General features: G+C 32.0%; 2 protein-coding genes across 5 annotated transcripts in view; both read right to left on the bottom strand.

Moving 5' to 3' along the window:
* The window catches only part of LOC111051860 (nose resistant to fluoxetine protein 6), a 40,948-nt gene extending 31,229 nt beyond the window's left edge, over positions 1-9,719 (bottom strand). Inside the window, exons 1-4 of one of the 4 annotated variants that reach the window (XM_039439067.1) lie at positions 9,584-9,687; positions 4,700-4,769; positions 2,239-2,535; positions 1,303-1,642 (exon numbers count right to left, since the gene is read on the bottom strand). In XM_039439067.1, the coding sequence (XP_039295001.1) occupies positions 1,303-1,642; positions 2,239-2,509 (611 nt within the window). In that variant the 5' untranslated portion in view covers positions 2,510-2,535; positions 4,700-4,769; positions 9,584-9,687. Of the gene's footprint in view, positions 1-1,302; positions 1,643-2,238; positions 2,536-3,834; positions 4,520-4,699; positions 4,956-9,583 lie in introns of those variants that run through there. The other 3 variants (XM_039439068.1, XM_039439066.1, XM_039439069.1) reach the window with 3 other exon arrangements.
* On the bottom strand, positions 6,777-26,406 carry LOC111051862 (EF-hand domain-containing protein 1). Its single transcript, XM_022338437.2, has 11 exons — positions 26,271-26,406; positions 21,840-21,976; positions 20,114-20,336; positions 17,200-17,355; positions 16,215-16,387; positions 15,081-15,265; positions 13,955-14,060; positions 13,200-13,320; positions 11,390-11,506; positions 10,484-10,709; positions 6,777-8,028 (listed from the first exon to the last, which is right to left on the bottom strand). Exons 1-11 carry the CDS (start codon positions 26,316-26,318, stop codon positions 7,637-7,639), a joined length of 1,884 nt encoding a protein of 627 aa, XP_022194129.2. The 5' UTR covers positions 26,319-26,406; the 3' UTR covers positions 6,777-7,636.
* Positions 26,407-26,436: the final 30 nt, after the last annotated feature.

The raw sequence follows: 26,436 nt of genomic DNA, 5'->3' as shown, positions 1-26,436 counted from the left end.
ACATGAGCTACTTTCAAATTGATAAAACAAAATAAAATCTTATAGCACCCTTTATTTAAAAAAAAAACTTTAAAATAGTTGAACAACTAGTTTCGGTGATATATTACACCATCGTCAGGTTATAAACTTTTATAAAGTTTATAAAAGGTAGGTAGGTTATAAACTTTTATAACCTGACGATGGTGTAATATATCACCGAAACTAGTTGTTCAACTATTTTAAAGTTTTTTTTTTAAATAAAGGGTGCTATAAGATTTTATTTTGTTTTAATAAATTAAATTATATATTAAGCAAATTGAAAAATGTAATCCTAGAAACAATATATTATTAATTTCAATTTCTCATTTAATAATAATTGATATATCATTTTTTTGCATGAAATATCAATGACTCACTATAACTCAAACATGCCAGTTGTATCTCTTAGGTTTTTTGTTGCTCTCCCTGTGAAATTATGTGGCATGGAATCAGCAGGTTCACTCTTCTATCAAACGAAATACTGCTTTTCAAATGACTTATTCAAACTATGAGATGAAATGAAAGTGATGTTGTCAGTTCCACATAATTTATACATTATAAAACGATATTCTAATTTATAAATTACGTGGAACTGACAACATCGCTTTTATTTCACCTCAATATGGATTAATCCCACAACATATATGTTACTAGTGTACAAATTCATACTATGATACCGTATCAAGATTAGTTTAAAGTGAAACCAAAAAATACATCTATATTTAGAATCACTCTAAACTGTCAGCATTGATCAAAAAAGAAGAGTTAACATTGAATACATGAAAAATTCAGACATTTGGAGTGAACCTCGCTTTATGCAGTAAGTTCTCAACTGGATAAGTTTTTTCGAAAATAATTCTCTGGCCATATCAGGTCTGAGACACTCACGTTTTGGCCTCTTTGTTAGGACCTGTTTTGTAACTCTTCCACTGTTTTTTTAGATCTTGATTTCCTATCGACTGTTTCCACTCTCACCGATTTTCGGTCAACATTTTTATTATCACGACACTTAGAACGTCCTCCGATTGTATGAGAATCAGCTGTTGGTAAGATTTTATTTAGTCAATTGGAGGACGTTCTGGATGCTGTGACGATAAATTTTGATGTGAAAACCCAGTGTGACGCTAAGTGTGAGAAACCGGATGTTAGTTATACTCCGATTGACTAATTCTCACTGAAGGCTGATTCTCAGCCAATTTTAATCAATTGTTTGATTGAAATTCTCATTTATTTGATTAGAATTACAGCATGGGTAACAATCTCCATAGATTTGATTGGACTTACAGTATGATGATGTCCAAAGTAGCATACTGCGGCTTGAGACTGTCCTTGGTCTGGCAATAGCCCACATACGGCAAGAGTCCTCTGGAATTGAGCGACCGATACAGAATGGTTTGCAAGTGCATCGCCTCACAGCTGGCCGGGACACACACTGAGCTCTCAACCGTCACCATGTTCGAGACCCACGGCTTGTTCTTGGCCAACGTTTCAAAGAAAACGAAACAGTTTTTGCCTACGATATCCAAATTTTTGTTGTCAATATTTATGCACTCTTTGAAATTGCCCAGATCGACTAGGTTGCCCTTCAGGAAGCCCGACGGAAATTTGGCTGAGGCATCAAGCACTACAACAGAAAATGTTGAGTAACAATAAAAACATTTTGTTGAAACCTTAGAAATTGTGGAATGAAACATCAGAAACATGAAAAAGGAAACATAAACACAAGAAAGAAAATATGAGAGGAAATCTAATGAACAGCCATGGATTTTGCTAAAATTTAAGAACAAAATTTACTGGTTAAACATTTGTCAAAAAATTGTGGAATTTTAAACATTAAATCATTTGGGCTTCAAGGTGCATCAATTCAATCTTTCTGCAGAATAAGAAGTTCTAGATCATTACGGTATACTCTTTAAATCAATCAATTTATTTCAACATAAAATTATAAGAGTTGTACAATATAGTTAGTTTAAATGCAACATAAGTATAAATTACAATTTTCCACATTGTAACATAGTATTAAATAGTGGGATCCTACAAGAAGACTATCCGTCTGTGAATGGGGGAACATACTCACTTACTTTACTTGGAATAAGAAATAAACAGACACTGATCTCCTTTCTCTTATGTAATTTGGATGGATAACTGATGCAATATCACCTTCATTAAAACACAAAAAAAATGTAAATTATAAATTTTATGAATGATTGTGATACTTACTTTTCAAAGCCCACAACTCCTTCTTCTGGTACGCCTCTCGAAACTTCCCCAGATCCATGAAACATTTATTGAACTCTTGATGATTGGGCAACAGATAATCGGTGGCCATATGTTTTGCCCCATTGAAAATAGCGTTGACTATGAAACTGTATGTGTCCCCCTCTGTGCTCATCATTCTAGTATAGAACTTCTCATAGACGTCCCACTCTCCCGCCATTGAACAAGACAAAACAGTTACTAGGAACACCAGTGTGCAGCTGGAGATCCGCATTTTCCAAATTTATCCTCCCGGGTCACCTGCAATTGACAGAAAAATTTATTTGGCAAAATCTTAAACAGTATTGAATCAAAGAGTAAGGCAATACTCAATGTCACTGATGTGTTTTCAAGAAAAAATATCAATAGATAATTGAAAAATATAATATATTGAATTCAAATTAAATGAGAATCTAGTATTTTCTAATTACATCTATTTTGGAGGATTATTCAAGCGCTTCTGCAGCACTAATCAATTCAGAATAAACGTTGATAGATATTTAAATAACTGATGTTGGGGATCTTATGAAAATCAAGCATTAGCAAACCTCGTTGAATTCTCCAAGTTCCACCCCTTATGCACGGTGTAAAAATACATTATTATCTATTGAGTGTCTACACTATGTGCGTCATAGTATGAATCGAATAGCTTGAATATAAATAAGCTCCACTGGAGTCTACAGAAACTGATACGTTTTGAATAATATTTCATATCATTTCTTGCTTTTGGGAAATACTGTGATAGGCTTTAATAGAGCTGACTCCATTTCATAAATTTTGTAGTCAAAGTTTACAATCATTAAAAAGACAAAGCTTGAATAATTTATATGCTGCTTGCTATTGCTTCTAAGAAAATAATTATTATAAGATCAAATTAATTTTAAGAAATTTTAATTTTAATTTTTAAGATCAATTTCAATTTTACCTTCTGAGTCATCAAAAATTGAGAAAAGCCTACTGTGAAAAATTAGCATGTTCAATGTTGAAGAAGATTCTCGAAACATGGACTAGACAGTCTCCAAATATACTGACTTGGAGTTTCTATGAATACTATAACTTACCCTGGACTGAGCTTTGAATCCGCATTATTGTACCTCTATTATCTAGTATCACAGTCCATAAACTGTTCATGCTATTACATTTCAGTTGAAAGCAATTATTGCTTTCAAAGAAAAAGAGTGTGATTTCCATTGAGTGAAGAGTTTTATTGGCATTTTCAATTTGAATTATGAATGTCTGTAATACAACGTCTCAATTTGTAATAGCTTCCAAAGAGACATGCAATTTTTTTCCAGTTGGTTTGAATTATTATCATATCACCAACGAACTATTACTACAACTATTATTAGACCACTCATATAATGAAGGTATAATAATATAACCAAGATTACCGTATTTATAAATTATTTCATTGAATATATGAATTTCTGTCATACTTACTGTTGACAAAAAAGTGACAATTATCCACTAGAATTTTTATTTTTGAATATATCTTTGTTAACAATTTAAACAATTTTTTATAGAGAATTATGTGTTGTATAATTATTGTGGGATACTCACATATATTCATCAGTAATCAACATCTTGTAAACTCATTCCTACTCATTTCCAAATCCATACCGTATCCTTTGAACCTTTCGAAGTGTTTATTCCCTCTCATTACTGGTCAAATACCATTCGATAAAATTGCAAATACTGACTGATCCATTTTTGATGATAACTCCATAATTTTTCAACTTTTCAACCACCAACGTTCTTCAACTTCAAAATTACTGTCATGAATATTGAAATCAATATTCAATAATTGAAAGTCCAACATACAACCCATTATTACTCTGCAATATTATAACTGATATTTTGGCTAAACATCCACTGATTCGAATAAAATATCTCCAATGGTTTAAGATTTCTACCGTACTCTATTTCCCTACAATATTGGTGATACTTGAAACTATAGAATCTCACGGAAAATTATGCCAATTACTATACTTAAAGACCAAATGTTTTTGAATATAATTAATATTGACAACATTTTTTAAGAGCAGTGATAGGAGTAATATGTGAAACCAATTTTCTTCATAAAATAATTGCCACTAATCGTTTTTGCAATTATAAATACGACACGTGAAGCTTACTAATTTATTCTATAGGTACTTGAGATGAACTTTCTCAAAATAATGTCTACAATCAAAACAAAAGCAGCACAGGTTCTGAATGGCACATTTCACTTAAATGAAATGTTTGTTAAGAATAGATCCCATACTTCCAACTGAACTAAATATGAGATAATCATAACAATAAAACGTGGACATTGAAATCGTAGACCACTTGTGACAATATATAAAGCATTAATATATAAAGCATTGATGAAGTTAGATGAATTCTTAAAGACAGACATTGATTGAATCATTAAAGACATACTTACTAATTGTAACTGCTAGTGATTGACACGCATACTCTAAATAGGCTAATGATTGCAACTTGAGTGAATTCACCTGTCAATTAACAAACTTGCAAAAAGTATTGAACGATAATTTAGAGTATTCAAAAGCCAAGCACTAAACAATGAAGAACTAAGCTAAGTTAATTTAATGAGACACTTCAGAAGTTACAATATGATTGAAGTGTTGAGAATAACAGAAGGGAATCGAACTACACATTAGAGCATATCAAGAGATGTTGAATAAATTAAAACAATACAAAGCAACGTCAGTTAGGTACCTATGAATATTCCATAGTATTTATTCAGGTGTAAAATGTCCTCTCAAATGCTTAATAGAATAGCTTCTACCAAACAATGCTGAAATAGCTTTGGATCAAATGAAGCTGTAGCTTATTGTAATCTGAATATGACCCTGGATCCGACAGTTGGAGAATAATAAATTGACGTTTTTGACAATGTTTGAGCCAAACTCGAAATTTGATTGAAAACTTGGATTGCACGAAAAGTTCTAAGAGTATTAGAAAATTGCACCATTATCAAGTGTCGAAAAAATTCACACTTGATGAATAATACTGTAGTATGGATAGGTTATTTTTGAATATTATTCAACAGAGACAAACATAGGATGGATAGTTGATAAACACTATGGAATAATGAAATTCAACACTATTCTTGTCTCAATGATAAATTTATAGGATTTATAAGGTTGAAGGATAATTTCAAGTTGCATTGGATGAAAAAAAACATAAGTATGGAACAAAAATACATCTAATGGGCATGACAAGAATACAAGAATGATATTGTTGAATAATTTTTCTTATAAAAGGTCAATCATTAAATAAACTGGGAAAACGTAAAATACAATGTGAATAAGTACAAAGTAAAGGTTGTCAAAGACTATTTATATATCGAGTATAAATGACAACTTCTACTTCTTTTTACTTTCCTTGCCCTACTACCATAGGTAAGGAAAGTATTGCTTTCCAAAAAAAATTAAGGTACCCCAATTTCCAGTTTTCTAGACGTTTCAAGGCCCCCTGAGTCCAAAAACATGATTTTAGGGTGTTGGTCTGTGTGTGTGTGAGTGTGTGTATGTGTGTATGTCTGTGAACTCGATAACTCCATTCCCAATCAACCGATTGACTTGAAATTCAAACCTAAGGTCCTTATACCATGAGGATCCGACAATAAGAAATTCAATGAAATTCAATCCAAGATGGCAGAAAAATGGCGGATAATTACTAAAAAACCATGTTTTTCACGGTTTTCTCGAAAACGGCTCTAACGATTTTCTTCAAATTTATACCATGGATACCTATTTATAAGCTCTATCAACTGGCATGAGTCTTTTTCCTGGGAAACTAATGTGGTCCACCCCATCCTTGAGAAATGGACTTTGTAACCTCCATCTCGTGCATGAGGTAGGTAGGTATAGCAGTTTATAAAAAGTACACAGTCATAGTCAAGATATTTCATCTGTAGAACAGCTGTTTTGACGACTTTAGAAAAAATCATCGAATTTCACAATAATTTACACAAAGGAAAAAGTACTCTGAAAACAATAATTATATATACACATATACAGTAGTCTGATCGTAGTTGCAAATATGTTGCCGACAATTAAGTTTGTAGTGTTAATGTTGATGTTGTGGAACTTTTCCATAATTGAATAGACTTAGAACGTTGTCAAAAATCCACTTTAATTAAATAAAAATTGAAAAGCAAGCTCCTGTAAAATATTAATTTTTTATTTTTATTTAATTAGTGGATTTTTAACAACGTTCTAAGTCTATTCAATTGCCGCCAATTGTCATTATGTTATTCCCCTACATTATTCTCGTTTGAGAATGAGGCTTACAGTTCAATGAGCAAGGAAAGTTGTGTGAGTGTACCACACCAGATTTTTATTCATTGTGGGAAAATCCCACAAAATTTTCAAAAATGCAATTGTGAAGTCGATTGAAATTTGGCAAAACATGTGTAAACATTTTTCAAAGTAAATAGGATTGAATTGATTGGAGCTTGTGTAATATCATAATAAATCTATCTACTATCTTCCAGTAGTATTTATTTATTTAATTCATATCACTTGAAAATGGCATAAATGACCGAAACATGTTGTGATAAAATATTTCAAAAAAAGGGTACTGAGATTTTTATTTTATTTATATTTATATCATAATAAAGAATGTGAAAAATAATATTGAAGAGAATTTCTCTAAATATAATAAAGGTCTCTTGCATGAGCCGGGAAATCAATTTCAATTCTCAAACAGAGTTTCTGCAATTTCGAACGAAGATTTATTTGATTTTAGCTTGTAGAGAGGAAAAACAAAATAAGCAAAAATTAAAGAATTTAAAAATGCAAAAGTGTAAAATGCATAACCTAAGAATGTTTTTTTGGAAGAACGTATCCGAAAAAAGTTATCCGAATAGATATACTGAAAACAAGACTAGAAGTAGAACTTATTTAAAGAATTAAATGTACCTATTAAAGTATTACTTTGAAGTAACAAGATAGTTTTGAACTCTATTTGTATGTTCACCATATCATATTTTCCAGTTATCATTTATGAATGATAGCACTAGGATTGGAATTGAGAATTGATAAATATGAGAATGATTTTATACAAGAATGGAAATTATCACATAATTTAATTTCACCACCAATTTTACAACTATTCACAGGACAATTACAAAAAAAAAATCATTGATAATCTGCTCTTTCTATTTCAAAAATGTTCAAAAGTACTAACATTCTACTCTTATAATTTTGAATATCAATTCACACAGAGATATGACGATAAGTCGCCACGAAATGCTCCACAGAATTCAATACTATTTAAACAAAATTTATTAGAATAGGCCTGATCTAATCCGTGTTTACAATTCCATCTTCATGAATAGGAAATTCTTTGTTCAACAAGGACACTTTCGTGGCTTCAATGCAGCGTCCATTGCTTTAGTTTCAATCAGGTCTGAAATTGGTGGCACCTGCGAATTCATCCTTGAATATTCCCTACGATCATCCATCGTCGTATGTGTTGTGTCAACCATTTTCTGACATGGGACATCAAACTTTTGTGTCGTATCACCCGTCAATTTTATCGACGGATCATCTACATGACAGACAGGGTCGCTAACTTGATTGTCATAGTCACTCTTCAATATTCCCAGTTTCGTGAAATGGCTGCGATATGATTCTATCATGTCAGCAGTGAATTTTTCAACATTGGCTTGCATGTAATGGTAAACCATGAGGTCGGCTCCAGTGATTATGAATCGGTGGCCGAATACATTGATAATGGAACCTGAAATGAGAATGCGAATGATAGGGGTGGAGAATGATGATGATAGAGGAATAGGAACCTACAATGATAAATGATGGCCGAATACATTGTTAATGGAACATGAAATGAGAATGCGATTGAAAATAATGGAGAATGATAATGTAAGCAATAAGGTCAAATTATAATTACTAGAAATTGAGAATCAGATTAGAATGAATGAAAAATAACAGAGAATAAATTATGTAAGCAATAAGGTAAAATTCTAATTAGTAAAAATTGAGAATTAGATGAGAATTTATGAAAAATAACAGTGAAGAAATAGTGTCTGATAACGACATCAGGAATGAATATAGAGGCTGCCCCTATAATATGGATAATATAGAGGCTAACCCTCTAATATGAATAATAATACTAATGAATATAGAGGCTATCCCTATTGTTTGAATAATTGAATAAAGGCACTTTGTCCATTTTCTTTTAATGACAGGTATGAGGGCTAATAATAATAATGTTCAATAATGTGAATGGAAAATAAGAATAAAGGTTAGTGGATAAAGAATTGAGAGGGATGTACAATATAATAGAGAATCAGAATGTGAAATACTGGACATACTGAGGATACTAGGAATATAAATGATAATAACCTTAAAGGAGAGTTGCAGAATGATAAAAGTGACGAATAAGTGAAAATAAGTGAGTCTGAATTGGAAATTAGATAAGAATGGGAATAATAATGAGAGGAGAATGTTTAATAATATTATCAACTAGCAGGTAACCCGTGCTCCGCAAGGGTCTAATTGAAACTTGACGTACTGTAAAATAGGCCTATAACCATCTTCGGTAAATAAAGAATCTATAAGCAAAATTTCAAGTAGTCAGTATATCAGTTCAGTGGTTCAGACGTGATGTGTAATTCGTGAATTCCCCATCCCGTACGTGTATAAGCTGAATCTTTCATTTATTAGATAATAGATTAAGAAAATTAAATATTAAAATTAGGGTATTGAAAATAATAAAAGTAACCAATAAAAAATAAAAAATGAAGGAATAAATATATAGGTATAATAATAACAACGATAATGTAATATATATTTGTTGTGTACCTGCCATACGCTAAATAATAAATGGAGAATGAGAAAGGGAGAAGTCAAATAGACTGACATTCATTTGCGATTGTATATTGAGAAAATATATTAAAGAGTGAGAATGGGAAGAACAGAGGAAGAAGGATGGAAGTAACAAAAATGATAATAGAATGGATAGAGAATGGAGATAGGTTGAATAAAACCAAAAAAAAGGATGAGTATATAGTGTAGAAAATAATAAAAGGAGTATGAAGGACCCACACAATTTGAATACACCCACAAAATTTCCTTACTGTTAAGTATCTTTAAATTCAGTACTAAATATTTTTAAATTAGGAACTTGATTATCTGATGAATTATATGCACCGCCATTTGATATCATAAGTATCGTCAATATTTGGACTCAATTATTGTTCAATGAAACCATTTTTCTCCGTAAAAAAGCTATTCCAATTGCTTAATAATTTGAAGAATAACGGATAAAAACTTACTAATTCTCCTCATTGGCTAATAACTGAATAGGGCCCTGAAAACTTGATTTAATACTTTTGACAGAAAATAATCTCACATTACTACCTATATTCGAGAAAGGGTTTCTACTTAATATTGAAGTCAACTATACTAATATTAGAGAAGATCACTTGAATAACTTTCCGATAACCACAAATACGGAAAGTTTGACTCTTACTTAACCACATCCTCCTTTGTATGATGAGTAGCCTATATTCATATATGATGTTGAAAGATAGGAATGTATAATATGATTTGTGAGAGCCACAATAAATTATTATTATTTATGTACCAAACTTGTTATATTCATGTATACTATGTAATATATACACTATATAGCTGATCGTTGTTAATTGAATGTTCTGCTTTGTATTGCTTTTTGAAGGCAGAAAGTGTAACTCAACCTTCCTAAGATACATTCTAAATCAATTTAATTTGTCTTTCTGTGTTGTTGTGAATGTGATGTTGTACCTATTCAGATTGATCTCTATAACTAGATCTACAGTACCGTATTTCACTCTACAGAAATAGAATGAATTGAATTATTGATTTTTCAATGAGAATTATTATAATAGATAATACTTATTTACAACCAAGCACAAAGATAATATCACAGAGATCATAGGAAAATACATAAACATTACTCAGAAAGACCCAATCTATTTGCATCAATTCATTTACATATTCCTCTGATTCCATATATATCAAATTACGAGCACCAACATAAAAATGAAAAATGATCAAACATTGAAAACACAGAATAGCCATTTGTAGAACTAATATAGTTATATGATATTTATTTAATCATTTAGAATCATGTTGAAATACTTATCACTGTTGAAAGAACACTAATTAAAAAAAAAACTAATTCAACTACTCACCAAGTCCAAAATCGGCAGGAGAATAGTACTCAGGGTTATCGCTATGAAAACATCCAGGTTTAGGTAAGAGCATAGAAGAAAGGAACTTGCCACCCTTAATTCCCGAATTATGTTTGGGCAATTCAGTGATTAGAATGTGACTATTTGCAAGAAAATATTCAATAATGAAATCTCTGTCTTTATCCTCAGGGTGCACCCAGTCCATTGTTGCAGTGTATCTTAGTTTCTGAAATAGAGGGAAAGTAAATGAAGTTAGAACATTCTAAGATCAGAGAATTATCATAGTCAAAACAAAGGTAGGCATGTAGGCCTACATCTTTTTATTTGCATTTTCTGCATTTTAACCTATCTGATAAGACATTATCTGTTAACCAATGAGAATGATAACAGTATTTCTCTTTATCTTGCAATTAGAACTCTTTTTGGTAGAGAGTTAGTGGGAAGGATACTTCGAATATTCTTTCCGAAGAATGGACATTGATATGTCCAAAGCTCCGCCAATTTATGTAGATGCATAACAATATTATCTATTTATCTATAGTTATTACAAATTTCTTTTTTTTCATATCATATACAGCTCAATAATTATTTTCTTAATTTATATTTTGTAAATTCATCAATAATTTTGCTGTATTATAAGCTATTGTATATAAGTGTATAAGCCAGTATAATATATTGTAATCTACATAAATAAAGTACTCAATCAACCAATCAATGAGATATGCCTAGTTGAGTTAAGTTATTTTGTTTCCACCACGGTAAATTGACTGCAAAATCGGTAATCATTGTAAGATTGCCTATTGTAACATATATATTTAAATTTTTCAAACTTCTGAAATATTTATGCTTTCTTGAGCTTTGCTTTTGGTATGGATCAAAGTGAAATGGGTGAACTAAAGTATTTACCTTGCCGGCATTCACAACATATTTGGTGATATCTTTTCTCGGTGATTTTAAAACAAATGAGAAGCATGATTGTAATGTGTCATCAGGAGTTCCGATCCCAATGTGTGGAGGAATTGGCTGGAAAAGTGGATAACAAATTATTGAATAGAGAAAAAATGAACTAAGTAGAATAATGTAGGTAGTAAAAATGGATGAATAAATTATGCATGAATGAATAATCTAGTGTCAATTCAGAACTTAAACAATAATTTATAATACTGTAGATGTAGAACCTATTTATTTATTTACAACAATATAAGAGCACACGGGAAAATCCCAAAAATTGCTCCCCAATCAAGAAAACTACAATAATGACTATTCAAAGGAATTGAAAATTAAGAGAAACAAATAAAGAAATACAAGGAGAAACTATTCTATATATTAGAGAAGAAAAAAAATGTTATGAGAAACTAGATATAGCCCTAATAGTTACTTACATTGAAATTGTATCATAACACAATCCATGGTAAAAACAAATAATCAAAAGAAATAGGGGTCAGTTTAACTATACCTTACTGAGGAGCTTTGATACATCATATAAGATCATTGGTTTGTAATAATAGAAAAATTCCACTGCAGTACAATAATTCAATTCCATTTTTTGCTTTTGATCACAGAAATAAATTATTGTGGCCAGAATGATATAATTCTCAACATAATTAACAATAATTCAAAGTTTTTTTCTTCATAAAATACGGCAGAATGAATACACATCCTGATATATCATCAGTAGCAGTAGTCAATTCGCAGTAGCCAACTTAACAATATTCTGCCTCATCATAATGGGAATAGACTAACCGCTTAAATCTTGTTTGAATGAAATTATATTACCACAATATTAATAACATTTTGTTTGCATTATTGGATCTAGAACTGAATAAAATATAAAACCTACAAATCATCATACAACACCGGGTGATTCATAAAGGACTTTACAACTTTGAAAATTCATATAAATCATATTAAACAAGGTACACAGCTAGTTTTGGTGTTATTTTAAAGGAAAACACTTCAAGTATTTTTACCCTAAACTAAAGATTTTCTATGTGATCTCCTTAGGTTATCCTGCAGACATCCCATCGATAGTCGATTTCTTCCCAGACTCGCACTAGCATTTCAGGTGTAACTTGCTCAACAGCAGCGCAAATCCTTGCTCTAAGTTCAGGTAGAGTGGCTGGCAAAGGAGGTACATACACCATATCTTTCATGAAGCTCCACAAGAAAAAAATCCAGCGTTGTTAGTCTGGGGAACGAGGAGGCCATGCAATTGGAGCATTACGGCCAATTAACTGATTTGGAAAGCGGTCATTAAGAAAATCCCGGACGTTAGTCAGATAGTGTGGTGGTACGCCATCTTGCATAAAGAAAACATTTCGTTCTCGGTCATCCCCATCGATCTGTGGCATCAAGAATTTTTGCAACATATCAAGGTACACTATGCCGTTTTTCAAACCAAAACACACAGCTAGCACGCTCGGGTCCAGTGAAGGCAGCCATCTTTGACGTAACTGCCGCCAGCGCTTGTGCGGCGCGACAAGGCACTAGCGGACTACGCGAGTCAAAACTTGGAGTGTTTTCTTTTAGAACAACACCAAAACCAGCTCTGTACCTTGTTTATTAAGATTTATATGAATTTTCAAAGTTGTAAAGTCCTTTTTAAATCATCCGGTATTGCCTGGGTGAATAATTTAAAATAAAAAATTGTTCAATAGAGCAGTGAGTGGAAGTTAATCTTCAAATAAAGTGGGAACAGATGTAGAAGTCAACTTACGGGTGGAGGATACGATTTCTTCTCCCTAGAAAGTTGTACAGCTATTCTTGCTGGCTGATCAATTCGCATGCACTCTGAGTAATATCTCCTGGTGAAATCATCACAATCGTAAACGAAAAATCTGAAAATAAAATAATAATTACAATGAATCAGTTATCTCACTTTGTTATTGGAATATTATGAATATATAGGAGAAAGTTTTGAAAAATTATGATTGAACACTAGGCCTAATCATGTTTACATTTGTAATTGCGTTGGCGGATTATGTACATTCATTTTAGAGTAGGTACCGTATATGTTTGATACATTAATTTGAATTGAAATTTTTAACAGTCCGCTTTGAATATAAACATAACTTCTGTTTCATAAACCTCATTGATATTATACAGTATTATAATTACTAGCATAATACTAGAGTTTCAAGTCATGTATAACTGTCAGCTGTTTCTGCTTCACAAGACAAGAAAACATTTTTATGAACCAATTCAAAGTGAATCTCAATGTAGCACATCGCCAATTTGTATTTTATTCAATAATATTATGAATCCCCTGATAAATTTGAACTGATACAGTGATAGAATAAAGATGGATATAATGTAAGGTACAGAATTGAGTTTGAAGTGGTTTCCACTATTGCATATTAATTGCATATTAATTTGTATTTTATTTAATAATATTATGGACTATAGACACATTTGAACTCATACAGTGGATAAAGATTGAAGTAATATAAAATACAGAATTGTTGTTCTTACCTTCTAGCCAAAATTGGTAGAGTGTTTCCAACCAAAAAGTCCTTAGGTTCATAGTATTCAACCTTTCTTGTACTGGCTGCTTCCATTGAGGCAGAAGGATAATCGCCTGGAAAATATGAGACCGAACATCAAAATAATAGAGAAGGCCTAATTTTCTTTTCAATTTTACTTGCCACCATGATTTTTTTCAATTACGTCTTGGAGACTCCATTTAAGGAATATAAGAAAAGTCAGATTAATACTGCTAGTTAATAATAACTTTTTTAAATATTTTGACACTGACTTCTATGTCATCAAAGAATGTAATATCATTACAGAATGGAATGAAATACTTCATCTTGTTGTAATTGCACTGTGTGTATAGTGTCAAGTTACAATGTCTTGTGTGTTGTGTTTTACATATATGTAAAGTTGCCATGTAGTGAGAACACAATACAATGCAACTGAACATAACTAAACCCAAAATCACACAATAAATTTCTACCCAACAAATACTATCTACTCGTACATACTAATACACAGCAAAACTCCACTGCCTAATCCTTCAGCAGTAAAAAGAGTCGATGAAAGATTAATTTTAGATTAATGAATCACAAGATCATTTTATTAATATTATATATATTAAATATTCAACGAAGTCACCCAAAATATAACATTCAACACATTTTCTTAGCCAAAACCTAGTGGCGCAGCGAAGGTAGTGGGTAGCGGAGAAGGTAGCTGATGAGCGAGAGTGTTGAAGTAATGTGTGTATTCAAATATCTCTGCCACACTTTACCTTCGCCGCTCTTATGGGTTTCACCACATTATTTGTATACATGCATTAGTTTCCTTCACTCTCAGCTAGCTCCTTGTCTACCCTCTATACCTTCGCCGTTCCAATATTTTTTGACCCTAGACCACTCACTTGGATCTAGACTGAAACTCACTTTCAACTGTCAGCATTCCTTGTGAATAAAAACCTTCGAAATTCAACTAATCGTAACAGATTGAAGTAAATATCTCTATAGTGTGTTGAGTCAGTGTAAACTAAACAACTCTCACCTTACTTTCTAATGTAAATTATATCTACCGTTTCCAATCTAAAGAGAAACGCAGTAAAGAAAAAGTAGGAATCGTCACATACTTGGCAAGTTTTTCCAGTCCTTTGGAAGTCTGATTTTATTCAGGAATTTTGGGAACGGATCACGTCCGCTATTCACCTGGAACACTTCGCTAATATCAACACAGCCGTCGGCCAAATAGTAGCGGATAATATAAGGTCTTGGGTCGTCTTCGCCGTTATCATTGTTACAGCATACTGCAAAGAACCTGAAAAAATACAGAAAAACTAGAAAAATGTAATTTATTTAATTTTAAATTGTTGGAGATAGCTAGAATCGAAAAAAGGAAGGGAAAGATAGAACAAGAGATGAAAATATTTAGAAAAAAACTATTCACAAACAATGATTTTTGACGGGAATCCAAATTAAAAATATTATTGTATAGCCTATTCCATTAGCATCACAGTATTTAATTAATCCTTTCTCTTATCTATTCCCATAATCTAAAAAATGAGTTATCAACAAAGAAATAAATGAGATATCAGCAAGTTTTATTTCATAATTCAACTTCTGAAATCAAAAATTGATAATGGATTCTACCTGAATATTGTTTAATATATTTTTGTCCCAAGAGGTGAAAAATCTCGACAGATTCAATAAACCATACCTAGTTATTAAAATTGATAATCTTCACTTGGTTTTTCTGAAAGTAGGGTGTTCTAGACTTTGCCTATTCTTTGATTTCTATTGCATTGATCCAATGTTTGATATAATCTAAGAAGGAGCAGTACAATAATATTTTAATATTTCATGGTCGACAACCTGAGATTTCTCAAAAAAAACGTTATTCTATTCTTTCCTCAATATTTCTTTCCATGTGAAAAAATTTCAGCGTTACCAGATAGTGTGACGAAGACTTTCTCATGTGAGCCCATGGCACTGAATATAATCAATCTGATAACGCTACATCGGCTATCAAAAGCGGTGTTGTCACATTGAACATAGGCCTAAATGGGCTTAGCCTATATGAGAAAATCTCAATCTCGCACAATCAGGCAACGCCAACATTTTGTTCGACTGGGAGCTCAAGGTTCAACTTATTTTATCCAGAATGTAGCTTCAGAATTGATGAGAAAAAGTATGAAGGATACTTTTATAGATGGGATAAATCAGATAATATTTATATAATTAATTTCACACTCGAAAAAGTGACTTACCTCAATACTTTTCCATCATATGTTAGAAAACGCCACAGTTTATCGTCATTACTTTTAGTCTCTGAAGGCTTGCCAACATTAGCCAAATTGACATTTTTTCTTTTTTGTGAATATGGATCCAACGGTAACTGTTCTTCAGGATTCAGTTCAATGCCCTGGCTCAGTAAATACTCCTGTACAAGAAAACTCCATGCATAAAAAATAGCAGGTATCGTACTTATGATTCAATAATGTCAGTGCATGAGAAATGATGCCTATATCAAAAATGTTGAACTGCAATGCTTTTTCATAGAGTCCACCAAAAATTATTCAAACTCTCATTATTTGTAATTAAAAGTGCTCTATAGAATTTGCTTTCCTCATAACTTGGAAAATTGTTGGTTATAGTTACAAAGTGGACTGAATAGTGAACACTGTTTAGATAGTTTAAACAAAGTAATTGGAAACATCTTAGAGAGAACATAGTACCGGTAACTAATTAAATTGTTCATCTTTATTCTATTTCAATAGCGATTATTTAATGGAAAAATGAATGTTACAACAATTACTACACTTCAGATTGCATAGCACAATGAAGCAATCCCTGGTAGAATCGTGAAAAAATTGATATATTTTAACATAAATGAATTAAATATATTCATTAATCGATAAACTAGTTCAATGCAAGATGAAACAAAATACTAGTCGTGAACGATAATTGGATCAATGAATTGATTTGTTGTAGTATACTGTTACTGTATATTAATGAAGCCTAGAGACTCCGGGTTCAAACCGTTAATACGTTTATGTATTTCAATAAATGAGTGGCTGAAACAATTTCTACTCCTATTCAACAAAAAATGTGCATTACCAATACCTCTAATTTATACTACCTTACAAATATATAATTTGATTCGTACAAAATATCGATACCAAGTTACTATAACTATAATAGTTACTAAAATTTATTGACATTGAAACTTATATTGGTATCAATAATTTTTACTTTGGTATAACTATCGCAGCTGCAAAGACGATAGACAATGCCATGTAGATTCATGTCGATACCGACGTTAAGGTCTTTCCAGTGCCACAGATCTCCATCAGTATTCCTTGGTATTCTGCCACGTTTTACAAGTCTGCCTTGAGGAAGACCGCAGTTCTGAGAAAAATCATCAGTATTTAGTTGGGAGCTTTCCAATGTGAGACAGATTTTACATTGACAAAACGGAGATATAACAAAGTTCAATGAAAGTATGAACAAAAATTGAATGGATGCAAATTCAGTTCACTTGATTTTTTGGCAAGAATACACTCGAGGAGCTATTATATTGTACCAACAATTATTGTCAACCTTTCTTTCAATCAATTTGAATACTTGAATTACGACATAGCAGTCTCATTTTTATAAATAAAATCTATTAGTTTCTACTCACGTTTGTGGAGCGCTTTCGGACGCTAGGCTCTTTCTCAACACCAAAATGCCTCACATGTAGACTATACATTTTTACATTTTTTTCCCAATTTTACCACATTAGACTATAACATATTCTATAAAAGATCATCAATAGAGTAATCGGTCTTGTCATATAAAGATATTCATTTAACCACATTTATTATCATCTTCGATAAAACAATAAAACATGATCAGAGATCTTTTATAAAATAGTTTACAGTCTAATGGAGCCCTGAAAAGACATTTCTCTTACTCATATATGGGGATGATCAAAGGCAGTGTAAATAATGGACATAAGTGCTTAAACTGTTCTAGAAGGATCTTGAATATACTACTGAGAAATGAAATACGAATATATTATTTCTCTAAAGCTACAACAAGGAGCAAGTATTTTGTCTTTTGTAGTATCAACTGGCTGTGCAAAGGCTAAAAATAAACTTTCTACTTGTGATATTTTTCGAAGTTTCTCGATTTGTATATCATCAAGCTATCAAAATGAAAAAGTTTTCTCAGGAAAACATTTTTTTCTTTTTTTTTTGATCATTACTTTTTGAGATATGAGCGCCTAAAGTTCACATTTTTGGGACAGAGCATTTCAAATTCGGTAAGAGATAAATCCATGAGACTTGGAGGATAGATTATTCATGGTATTGTTTTTTTATTTATTTCAAATTTATTCACACTCATAAATACATATACAGAAACCAAATAGAGTCTAGCTTGACAAATACAACAATAATCCATCTAAAATTTAATAATAGATTGTAAGTAATAATATATAATATAATATTAATGTGAACAATAACTGCTCACAAAGTGCTTCATGAAGCACTTTTCCGTGAACAGGAGTTGAGGTTTAATCGGGATATAAAAGGAGAAAAAAGCCTACACACACACACACACACACACACACACACACACACACACACACACACACACACACACACACACACACACACACACATTCAATCACCATCATCAAGTAATTTTATTGATTGATTGTAGCATTTCCTCTCTTTAAATATACTTATTTTATGAAATGTAGTTCAAACTGCGAAAAAATGGGATGAAGAATCACCAGTATAATCTTTGCATCAACATAATTCATGACAAGAGAGGAAAAAAATGAATAAAAGATGAGACATAACAGTTATAAATAAAAAAACAATGTTTGAGATCAAAGCTCAAAGCAAAGGTTAAACTTTAAAGGATACAGAAGTAACTACAGTAAAAAGGCCATAGGCCATACTAAGTACTACACTGAAATTCATATTCAATAATGGATTAGATATTAGCACCATGTGTTTCTCGATCAGCTTGCTACTCTGAATAAGTGTACTTCTAATGGTGAATGAAGCCGTAGCCAACTCTTCGTTTGTTTTAGAAATTTCTTGAGATTCTGTAGCTTTCTGATCTCATCTGGGAAAATATTAAAGAATTTAGGGTCCAAGGAATAAAAAGCATCTCTGAAAGGTAGTGCTGTTTGGTTTGGGGAGTCTAATTAGCATCCTTGTAGTTTGCCTAGTTATCTGCTGATTTTGTTCAAGATTCCCCGTTTGATTCCTATCCCCACTCATTTTATAAAACAAAGATAAAACTTTCAGTACATACATGTATCTGAAAGGTAGAATTCCAAAAAACCTGAATATTGGGAAAGTATGCGTTCGTCTATTAGCACCAAACATTATTCTAACAATTGATTTTTGTAGGACTATAAGATTTTTAAAATGAGACATGAAGGTAGATGCATAACACGAGATTCCATTTTCCAGCCTACTATTGAAAAAAGAGAAATACATTACACGAAGAATATTTACAGGGAAGAATTGATGCAGTTGATAGAAAGTCCTAACCAAGTATAAGAGGTACCCTTTTACTTTATTCACATGCAAATTGTTGATCTAGTAAAACAAAAATTTTCTGAAAATATCAATTTGTATGATAGTTATTTAATTTACTAAAAATAACCAAACCTAACTTTTATTTGAGTTATTTTTGGTAAATTGAATAACTTTTTCAAAAATTGATATTTTTAGAAAATTTTTGTTTTACTAGATCATCAATACAATGAAGAATCCATCCTCTAAATCTCATGGATTTATATCTTACCGAATTTGAAATGTTCTGTCCCAAAAATTCAAACTTCAGGCGCTCATAACTCAAAAAGTAATGATCGGAAAAAAATGTTTTCCTGAGAAAAAATTTTCATTTTGATTGCTTGATGATAATATACAAATAGAAAAACTTAGAAAAATATCACGAGTAGAAAGTTTAATTTTAGCCTTTGCACAGCCTTAAATATAACCGTATTGCACTTATTAAACCCAAATCAGCACATTACCATTGCCAATTCAAGATAAAATACTGACCATTTTGAAGAAATAACATAATAAAGACACTTGGAGTAAAATATTGAGAAATTTCGATAAAAAAGAATAACTACCTATCTACTTATAAAGCTCACCTCCACCGTTGGTTCAATAACAGTGATTGTATCATCCTCCAGAAAATAGACGATATTCACACGACGTATACGATAGTTATCGTCATCCATATTCGGCAATGGTATACACTCTTTGAAGTAACCTTGAAATGCCAGACATTTTTTGTCATAAGTAACAAAATGCGGTCGAAACAAGGCGGAAGGTTTTGGTTTTGGGCGACCATAGGTTAATGTTGGATCAAACCTGAGAATTGAAATAATATTGTTAATAATAATAGAAATGATAGGAATAATATATTTTATCAAAATTGGGCTGTATCACGTACTGAACCGTTTCCAACTTATCTAAACCGATCTGCAGTCATATATGGAATCAGATCAAGTTTTATAATTATTTCAAAATTAAATTGCAATAGTAAAAACACGCATCAACAATGATTTTTAATTTCCTTAAAAGTCGTTCACAGGCCACTTGCAACCAAAAATGTGCCGACCGGTGGGTCTGAAGTCCTCACTAGGTAGAATCAGGTATTGGTAGATGTATATTGAGGAGTCAAAGAATCAATCATTACATTTCTTAGTGAAGAAATAATTAGAAATGAAATTGGATAGCACAAGAGGAACTCAAGTAGAACGTTCACAACGTTCGGATGTAGATTATAGGTAAAAATAGTACATAATTTTTAAACTCGAAAGGCAATAAAATTGCTAAGTTCTGTACCGTACTGAGTTAATAAATAATTTAAAAAAGTGGATTCCATTAGATTCCAATCCATCACTTATTTGTACGGTAAGATATTATTTAATCAATTGAAGATAGGATATGATTTGGACAAAGAAACCCAATCTAATTATTGTTTATTCACTTTTTGTATGAATCAATAAAGAATAAAGAATATCACATTATCCAGGCTATCGATTATATCAATGTTGGTAAGAGATCGACGTAACTTGAGCTTTTCAAACTAAGCTTCAACTTCCCATCTTTTTTAATGGGGGGGGGGGTGTTATATCTAGGGAATTCCCTCTCAGAAACAATGAACCAATGTAGAACTGATGACGAATGACATTTTAAAAGAAAAAACTACTGACGATGTTTGTAAAAAATATAGATTGATTAACATCTTAAGCTGTGTACAGATATACGCGCCGCGAACATGAGCAATTCACTTTTAATCAGCTGATGCCAAGCTTTTTATATCTGTATCTTACCGTTTCTGTGAAAATACAGATATAGTCAGCTGATTAAAAGTGAATTGCTCATGTTCGCGGCGCATATATCTGTACGCATCTTTAGATATTTGGAATTCTTTTGGAATGACCTTGCCATGCTAGAGATGAAAGGGACAGGTGATTATAGAATTCGACAATATTTGTAGACTAATAGGCCTTATAGGAGGACAGTATTTTCTTGAATTTCATAAGCTTAGAAATATTAAGCCGAAATATAACTTGCATGCACTGATAAGAGGCTGAGAACGAGTCGAAAGGACCAATGTTTGTTAATTAATGACCTTCAGGTAGAAACCTCACAAATTTGGTCACAAATGTCCTCCTTTTCCCGAGTTGGTCCTTAATGTCCTACTACAAATTTCCTACCTATAACAGCCCTCTACATGAAGATAAGATCATTCATTGCTATTGTAGAACGATGATAATCTGATATCCTATATAGTTACATCAATGGATATTTTTGTATTGAAATGTATTATTTCAGCATGATTTTTAAAGAAAATTCCCGACTCACCTTACTGCATCAGTGAATTTTGTGTACTGAACTGATTCCGAATCAAGCGGCAATTTGCCAATTCCAAGAGTTGACGTTTTCGGTATACAATGGCCATTTTTCATATCAAATGAATGGGAAACATGATACTTGGAGATCTGAAATATAACAACCATCAAATTATTACTCACTGGATATTCTGCACTATTTCATAAGAGAAGATATACCTCCATATACTATATTGTATCTGGTATACTATATTTCTTGGTGATTTCAGAATGGCTTAGTATTTTTTTGATGGATGATTCAGAAATTGATTCATCATAATAAATTTAATAAAATATAGACTACCCAATGGAACAAGATAATAATTACAATTTCTTGAGTTGAATTCTTCCCAAAGGATTAGTTGGTTGAACAGAAAAAGATGAATAGATATGCCAGGTATTAATCATGATAAATTATTGTAGGTATAAATAGAATGTGCCAGCATGGTGACTCTCTGGCTCTCAGCTCAGGAATTGAGAGTCCCACACAAGGTGGCTAAGCTTGAATTACTATAAGCTCATATTTATCTGTGCGTAAATGCATTCTGTCCTGAAACATTGGGCAGAAAAAAAGTGTGGACAAATGGACCAATATGTATGAAAAAAGTGTAAATTGTAATTTCAGCCAATCTGAGTAGATAATACAAAATAACAGTGATATTTTAACTCATCTTAAGGAAGATGGGACAACAGAGACGTACCAATGGTGATACAGCGGTGTCTGGGGTCAGACTGCTGGTATCCCAAGTGGAACAAGAGCCGGGGTCTTTTTACAGAAAGAGCGGCATAATGCATAGATAAAGAGTCTAGCCAGCTAATTACACCTTGTCTGGGACTATCTTTCCCAGAGTTGAAAGCCCAGTCATTGACGTACGTCCCCGGCATTAGCAAACTCTCAAGACTGGATGCACACCAACAAAACTGCCCAGCCTTCCCCAAAAGTGAGGCTGTCATTCTCACAGAGAAAAATTTGCTACAGTCTACTCATGGTATACGTCATCTGGACTGAAGATAGTCTGCATCATTCCAGCTTAGTGAGCCACAATGGCGAAAAGGTGTCTCTTCTCCTCATGAGGCTGAGCATCAGGCTTTCAGGAACCTCCCAAAGCTCACCCTTCCAGACACTACATTCACTAGCAAATAGATTTCTTTAAATTATCAATTGGCAACCTATTAATTAGAACCCATCCAATTCCCTAAAATTACCAATTTTCAGTTATTCAGGACCATTATTAAAAAAAATCTTCCTAGAACAGACATTTCAAGAGATAAAGCATACGACATACCATATACCACCCAATAAACCAGAAAAATGCACCAGCTAGACACTAGATCCTGGTATCCGGCAGCGCCAACTACAATATTAGTGTCACCTGTAGTTTAAGGTTTCACTGATTTGATCCAGTGCTAAACTTGACCAGCGTGTTGCCAACATCGATTCAAATATAAAATAATTTTATGAAATTGACTTTAGAAAACATCAATAATAATCATGAACAGTGTGAGTTTTCATAGAACCTTGGAATTCATATTATATGATTTATTTGCTAGTTTTATAAAGAAGAATAAAGTCTTGAACACCATATTATGGTATAATTTAGTCACTACCATTCGCTAGGTACCTACTCAACTGGTAGTCCAGTCAACGAAAGATAATAGAGTAAGAAGTTTGGAACACAATTTTTGACCCCGCAGCTCTTTAAAGAATAGTGAGGGGGTAAACATATCAAAAGTCCTTACTCCTACCCCCTATGTTACGGGGGTGGGGGTGGTTTAAAAGTACCATATTTTGTTTTTTTGCACATAACTCGAACAATATGAGCCTTTCGGAAAATGTTACAAATGAAACTTGTAGGCTATTTTGTAAGCTTTAATTTTGTATTCGACAAAAGTTTCCGAAAGACGCATATTGTTCGAGATATGTGCAAAAAACAAAATATGGTACTTTTAACCCTCCCCCCTCCCGCTAAACACAGGTGGTAGGAGTGAGGACTTTTGATATGTTCACCCCCTTACTACCGATATCCTTTAAAGAGCTGCGGGGTAAAAAGTTGTGTTCCAAACTTTTTTCTCTATACCTTTTTTGAGCATTCTTTGCCTGGACTATGGCGGAAAATTTAAAAAAGCTGCTACTATTTTCAAGTCTTCAATGTAACGGTTCCCATTAGATACTTGAATAAATGAATTGATAATAAAAATCTGTTATTCGTCAAAAATTATCAAACATGTTTCAATAATTGAATGAATAGATGAATCAAAATAAATTAAAGCAATTTAATTATATGATAGTTCAAATATGGATTATGTAACCGTTTGTAAAGAATAAGTTACATGGAAATATACAATAGCTTGAAAAGCCCCAGCTGAATTGGCTCACATAGGTAACCATTACAATTGTCTGGCAGACCACTTATAGTAATTTCTTCTATTTCAGAAAAAATAAATGATAAATTTGGAAATAGACAGAGTTGCAAGAATACTTTTATTTATTTCGAGCATAGATTTGAATAAAATAAATAGAATTCAGCTGGTATTCATTTTGTTATAAACATATAGTACATATATTATGTAACATTATTCATAACAAACAAACCAACCTTCAGTTTTCATCACAGCACAGACAAAAATGACTTCAAAAATGAGCTGGAACGTCGAGAGCCAATTGATTAAAGCAGTTGATAAAAGAGAGGAATACGTACCATGACGTATTTCGTTTCTCATTCAACAGCAGTAAAGACGTTAGTGAAAATAATATTTTAATAGAAGGCCATAAAGCTAAATTTTCTGCGGCCAGTGATGTTTTCTGTGCAATGTTCAATGGAGGACTCAAAGAAGGAAAAACTGTTAGGATTAAAGATTTTGAGCCAGCAGGCTTCATAGGTATGGAACAATTTATTCATACGGGTGAACCATACTTCAAATCAATTGAACATGCAGTTTCAATTTATGCTGCTGGTCACAAATATCTTATTCCAAAGCTTTGTAACAAATGCATTGACTACATAAAACACAAAATAAAACCTTGGGAAGTGATCAAATTTTAAAAAAGCAGAGGATTATTTATGAGAAACTTTCTAGAATTAGCGTTTAAGCTCACACAACTGAATACGGAACATGTTTTGAACAGCAGTTATTTTTTATCTGCCAAACCTCATACCATCAATAGAATTTTAAAATTTAAATTCAGAAGTAGAAATTTTCAAATACTTTGAAAAGTGGTTCTTGCTAGAGCTAAACGGCTCAAAATTGTGATGATAAAATTGCAAAAATCCTATTGTTAACTGGCTGAAGAGAAAAATTCGTTTCTTGACGTTCAGCGCAGAAGAGTTTGTTTCAAAGGTTAACGGGTCTTTGTTGCTTACTAAAAAAGAGAAGAATGCAATTTTAACAAGAATATCTCTATTTGGATCAGCTTCCTTGCCAAAAGTCTAATAATTTCAAGAAACGTTGTAATAAAAAAATCAAACTTAACAGAAAAATTATTTATGAATATTTAAATTATTCCGAAAAAATTCCAATCATCCAGCCAAATGTAGTGACACAATTTTCATAACTATTGATGAACTAAAATTGAAGACTAACAGAGTTATAATCACTCTTATGTGATGAATCTTCTGAATTTCATCACAAGAAATGTACAACAACGTACCCTTACAAGTTACCTATTTAAGACATCAATAATAAAAAATCATCAATTATTAATTGCCTAAACCCCTTTCCTAAGAAATTTAAAGAGAAATAAAATTCTACCATAAATAATTTGAGTTTTTGTATAATTTTGTTACTATATTTTTATAAATATTAATAGTACAATATAAATAATAATGATATAGCTCACATGTTTTATTCATTCTAATTTTTAATAAATAGGTAATCTTTTGACAAGAAAATATAATGTTAATATGATATGTGCATACTTTTACTAGGTAATATAAATTCAATAAATAGTTTAAACTTTTCGCATATAAATGTTCACCTCATTTAAAACATGCTAAACAGACACATTATAGCGTTGTACTAGAATCTGTACTGGTATTGAAAACTACTCAGTACCGTAAAACATAAAAAGCTGTTTGACTTATAGTGTTTGCGCTAAAAGCTAGGTAGGTACTACTGCTTAGATAAATCAGATATCGATAACAAAATTCGATACTATTGATACTTGATACTACTAATGCACTCAAAGTAAATAAGTCTCCTCATAGGCTAATAATCAAGTAGTGATCACCCTTCCAGCAGATGCACCAAGTGCTTGTCACATAACTAGATGTAATCAATAAAATACCAAATAGAATTTTATCGAATTTTTTATCTAAACAGAAGATTACAAGTAATGGGAATAGCCGTAAGCTTTATGAAAACGTGATGGTTTCCTTTTTAATATTGAAAACGTGAAAAATCTCACCGTGGGATCTTTAAAAGAATAGCCAGGTAGAAGAGGCAATCCTTCCATATTGCTTAGAAAAACCGGAATATTGGAATACTTTACACTAGATAGACCTGCAGGCACGTTAAGAAAATTGTTTACTGGTTACTATGGGTACTAATTCAAAGCAGTACATTGCATAGTA

This window comes from Nilaparvata lugens, chromosome 12, assembly GCF_014356525.2.
Source record: "Nilaparvata lugens isolate BPH chromosome 12, ASM1435652v1, whole genome shotgun sequence".
Classification (NCBI taxonomy): Eukaryota; Metazoa; Arthropoda; class Insecta; order Hemiptera; family Delphacidae; genus Nilaparvata; species Nilaparvata lugens.
This window is presented reverse-complemented; position numbering and strand designations above follow the sequence as displayed.

What these genes read in the sequence shown, in the direction of transcription:
- LOC111051862 (XM_022338437.2), bottom strand. Translation starts at nt 26,318, where the DNA reads ATGGAAGGATTGCCTCTTCTACCTGGCTATTCTTTTAAAGATCCCACG. An exon ending in AAATTCACTGATGCAGTAAG is followed by an intron (nt 20,337 to 21,839) that starts GTGAGTCGGGAA and finishes TTCAATTCTCAG; the next exon opens with GTTTGATCCAACATTAACCT. An exon ending in TCCTGCCGATTTTGGACTTG is followed by an intron (nt 8,029 to 10,483) that starts GTGAGTAGTTGA and finishes TTCTCATTTCAG; the next exon opens with GTTCCATTATCAATGTATTC.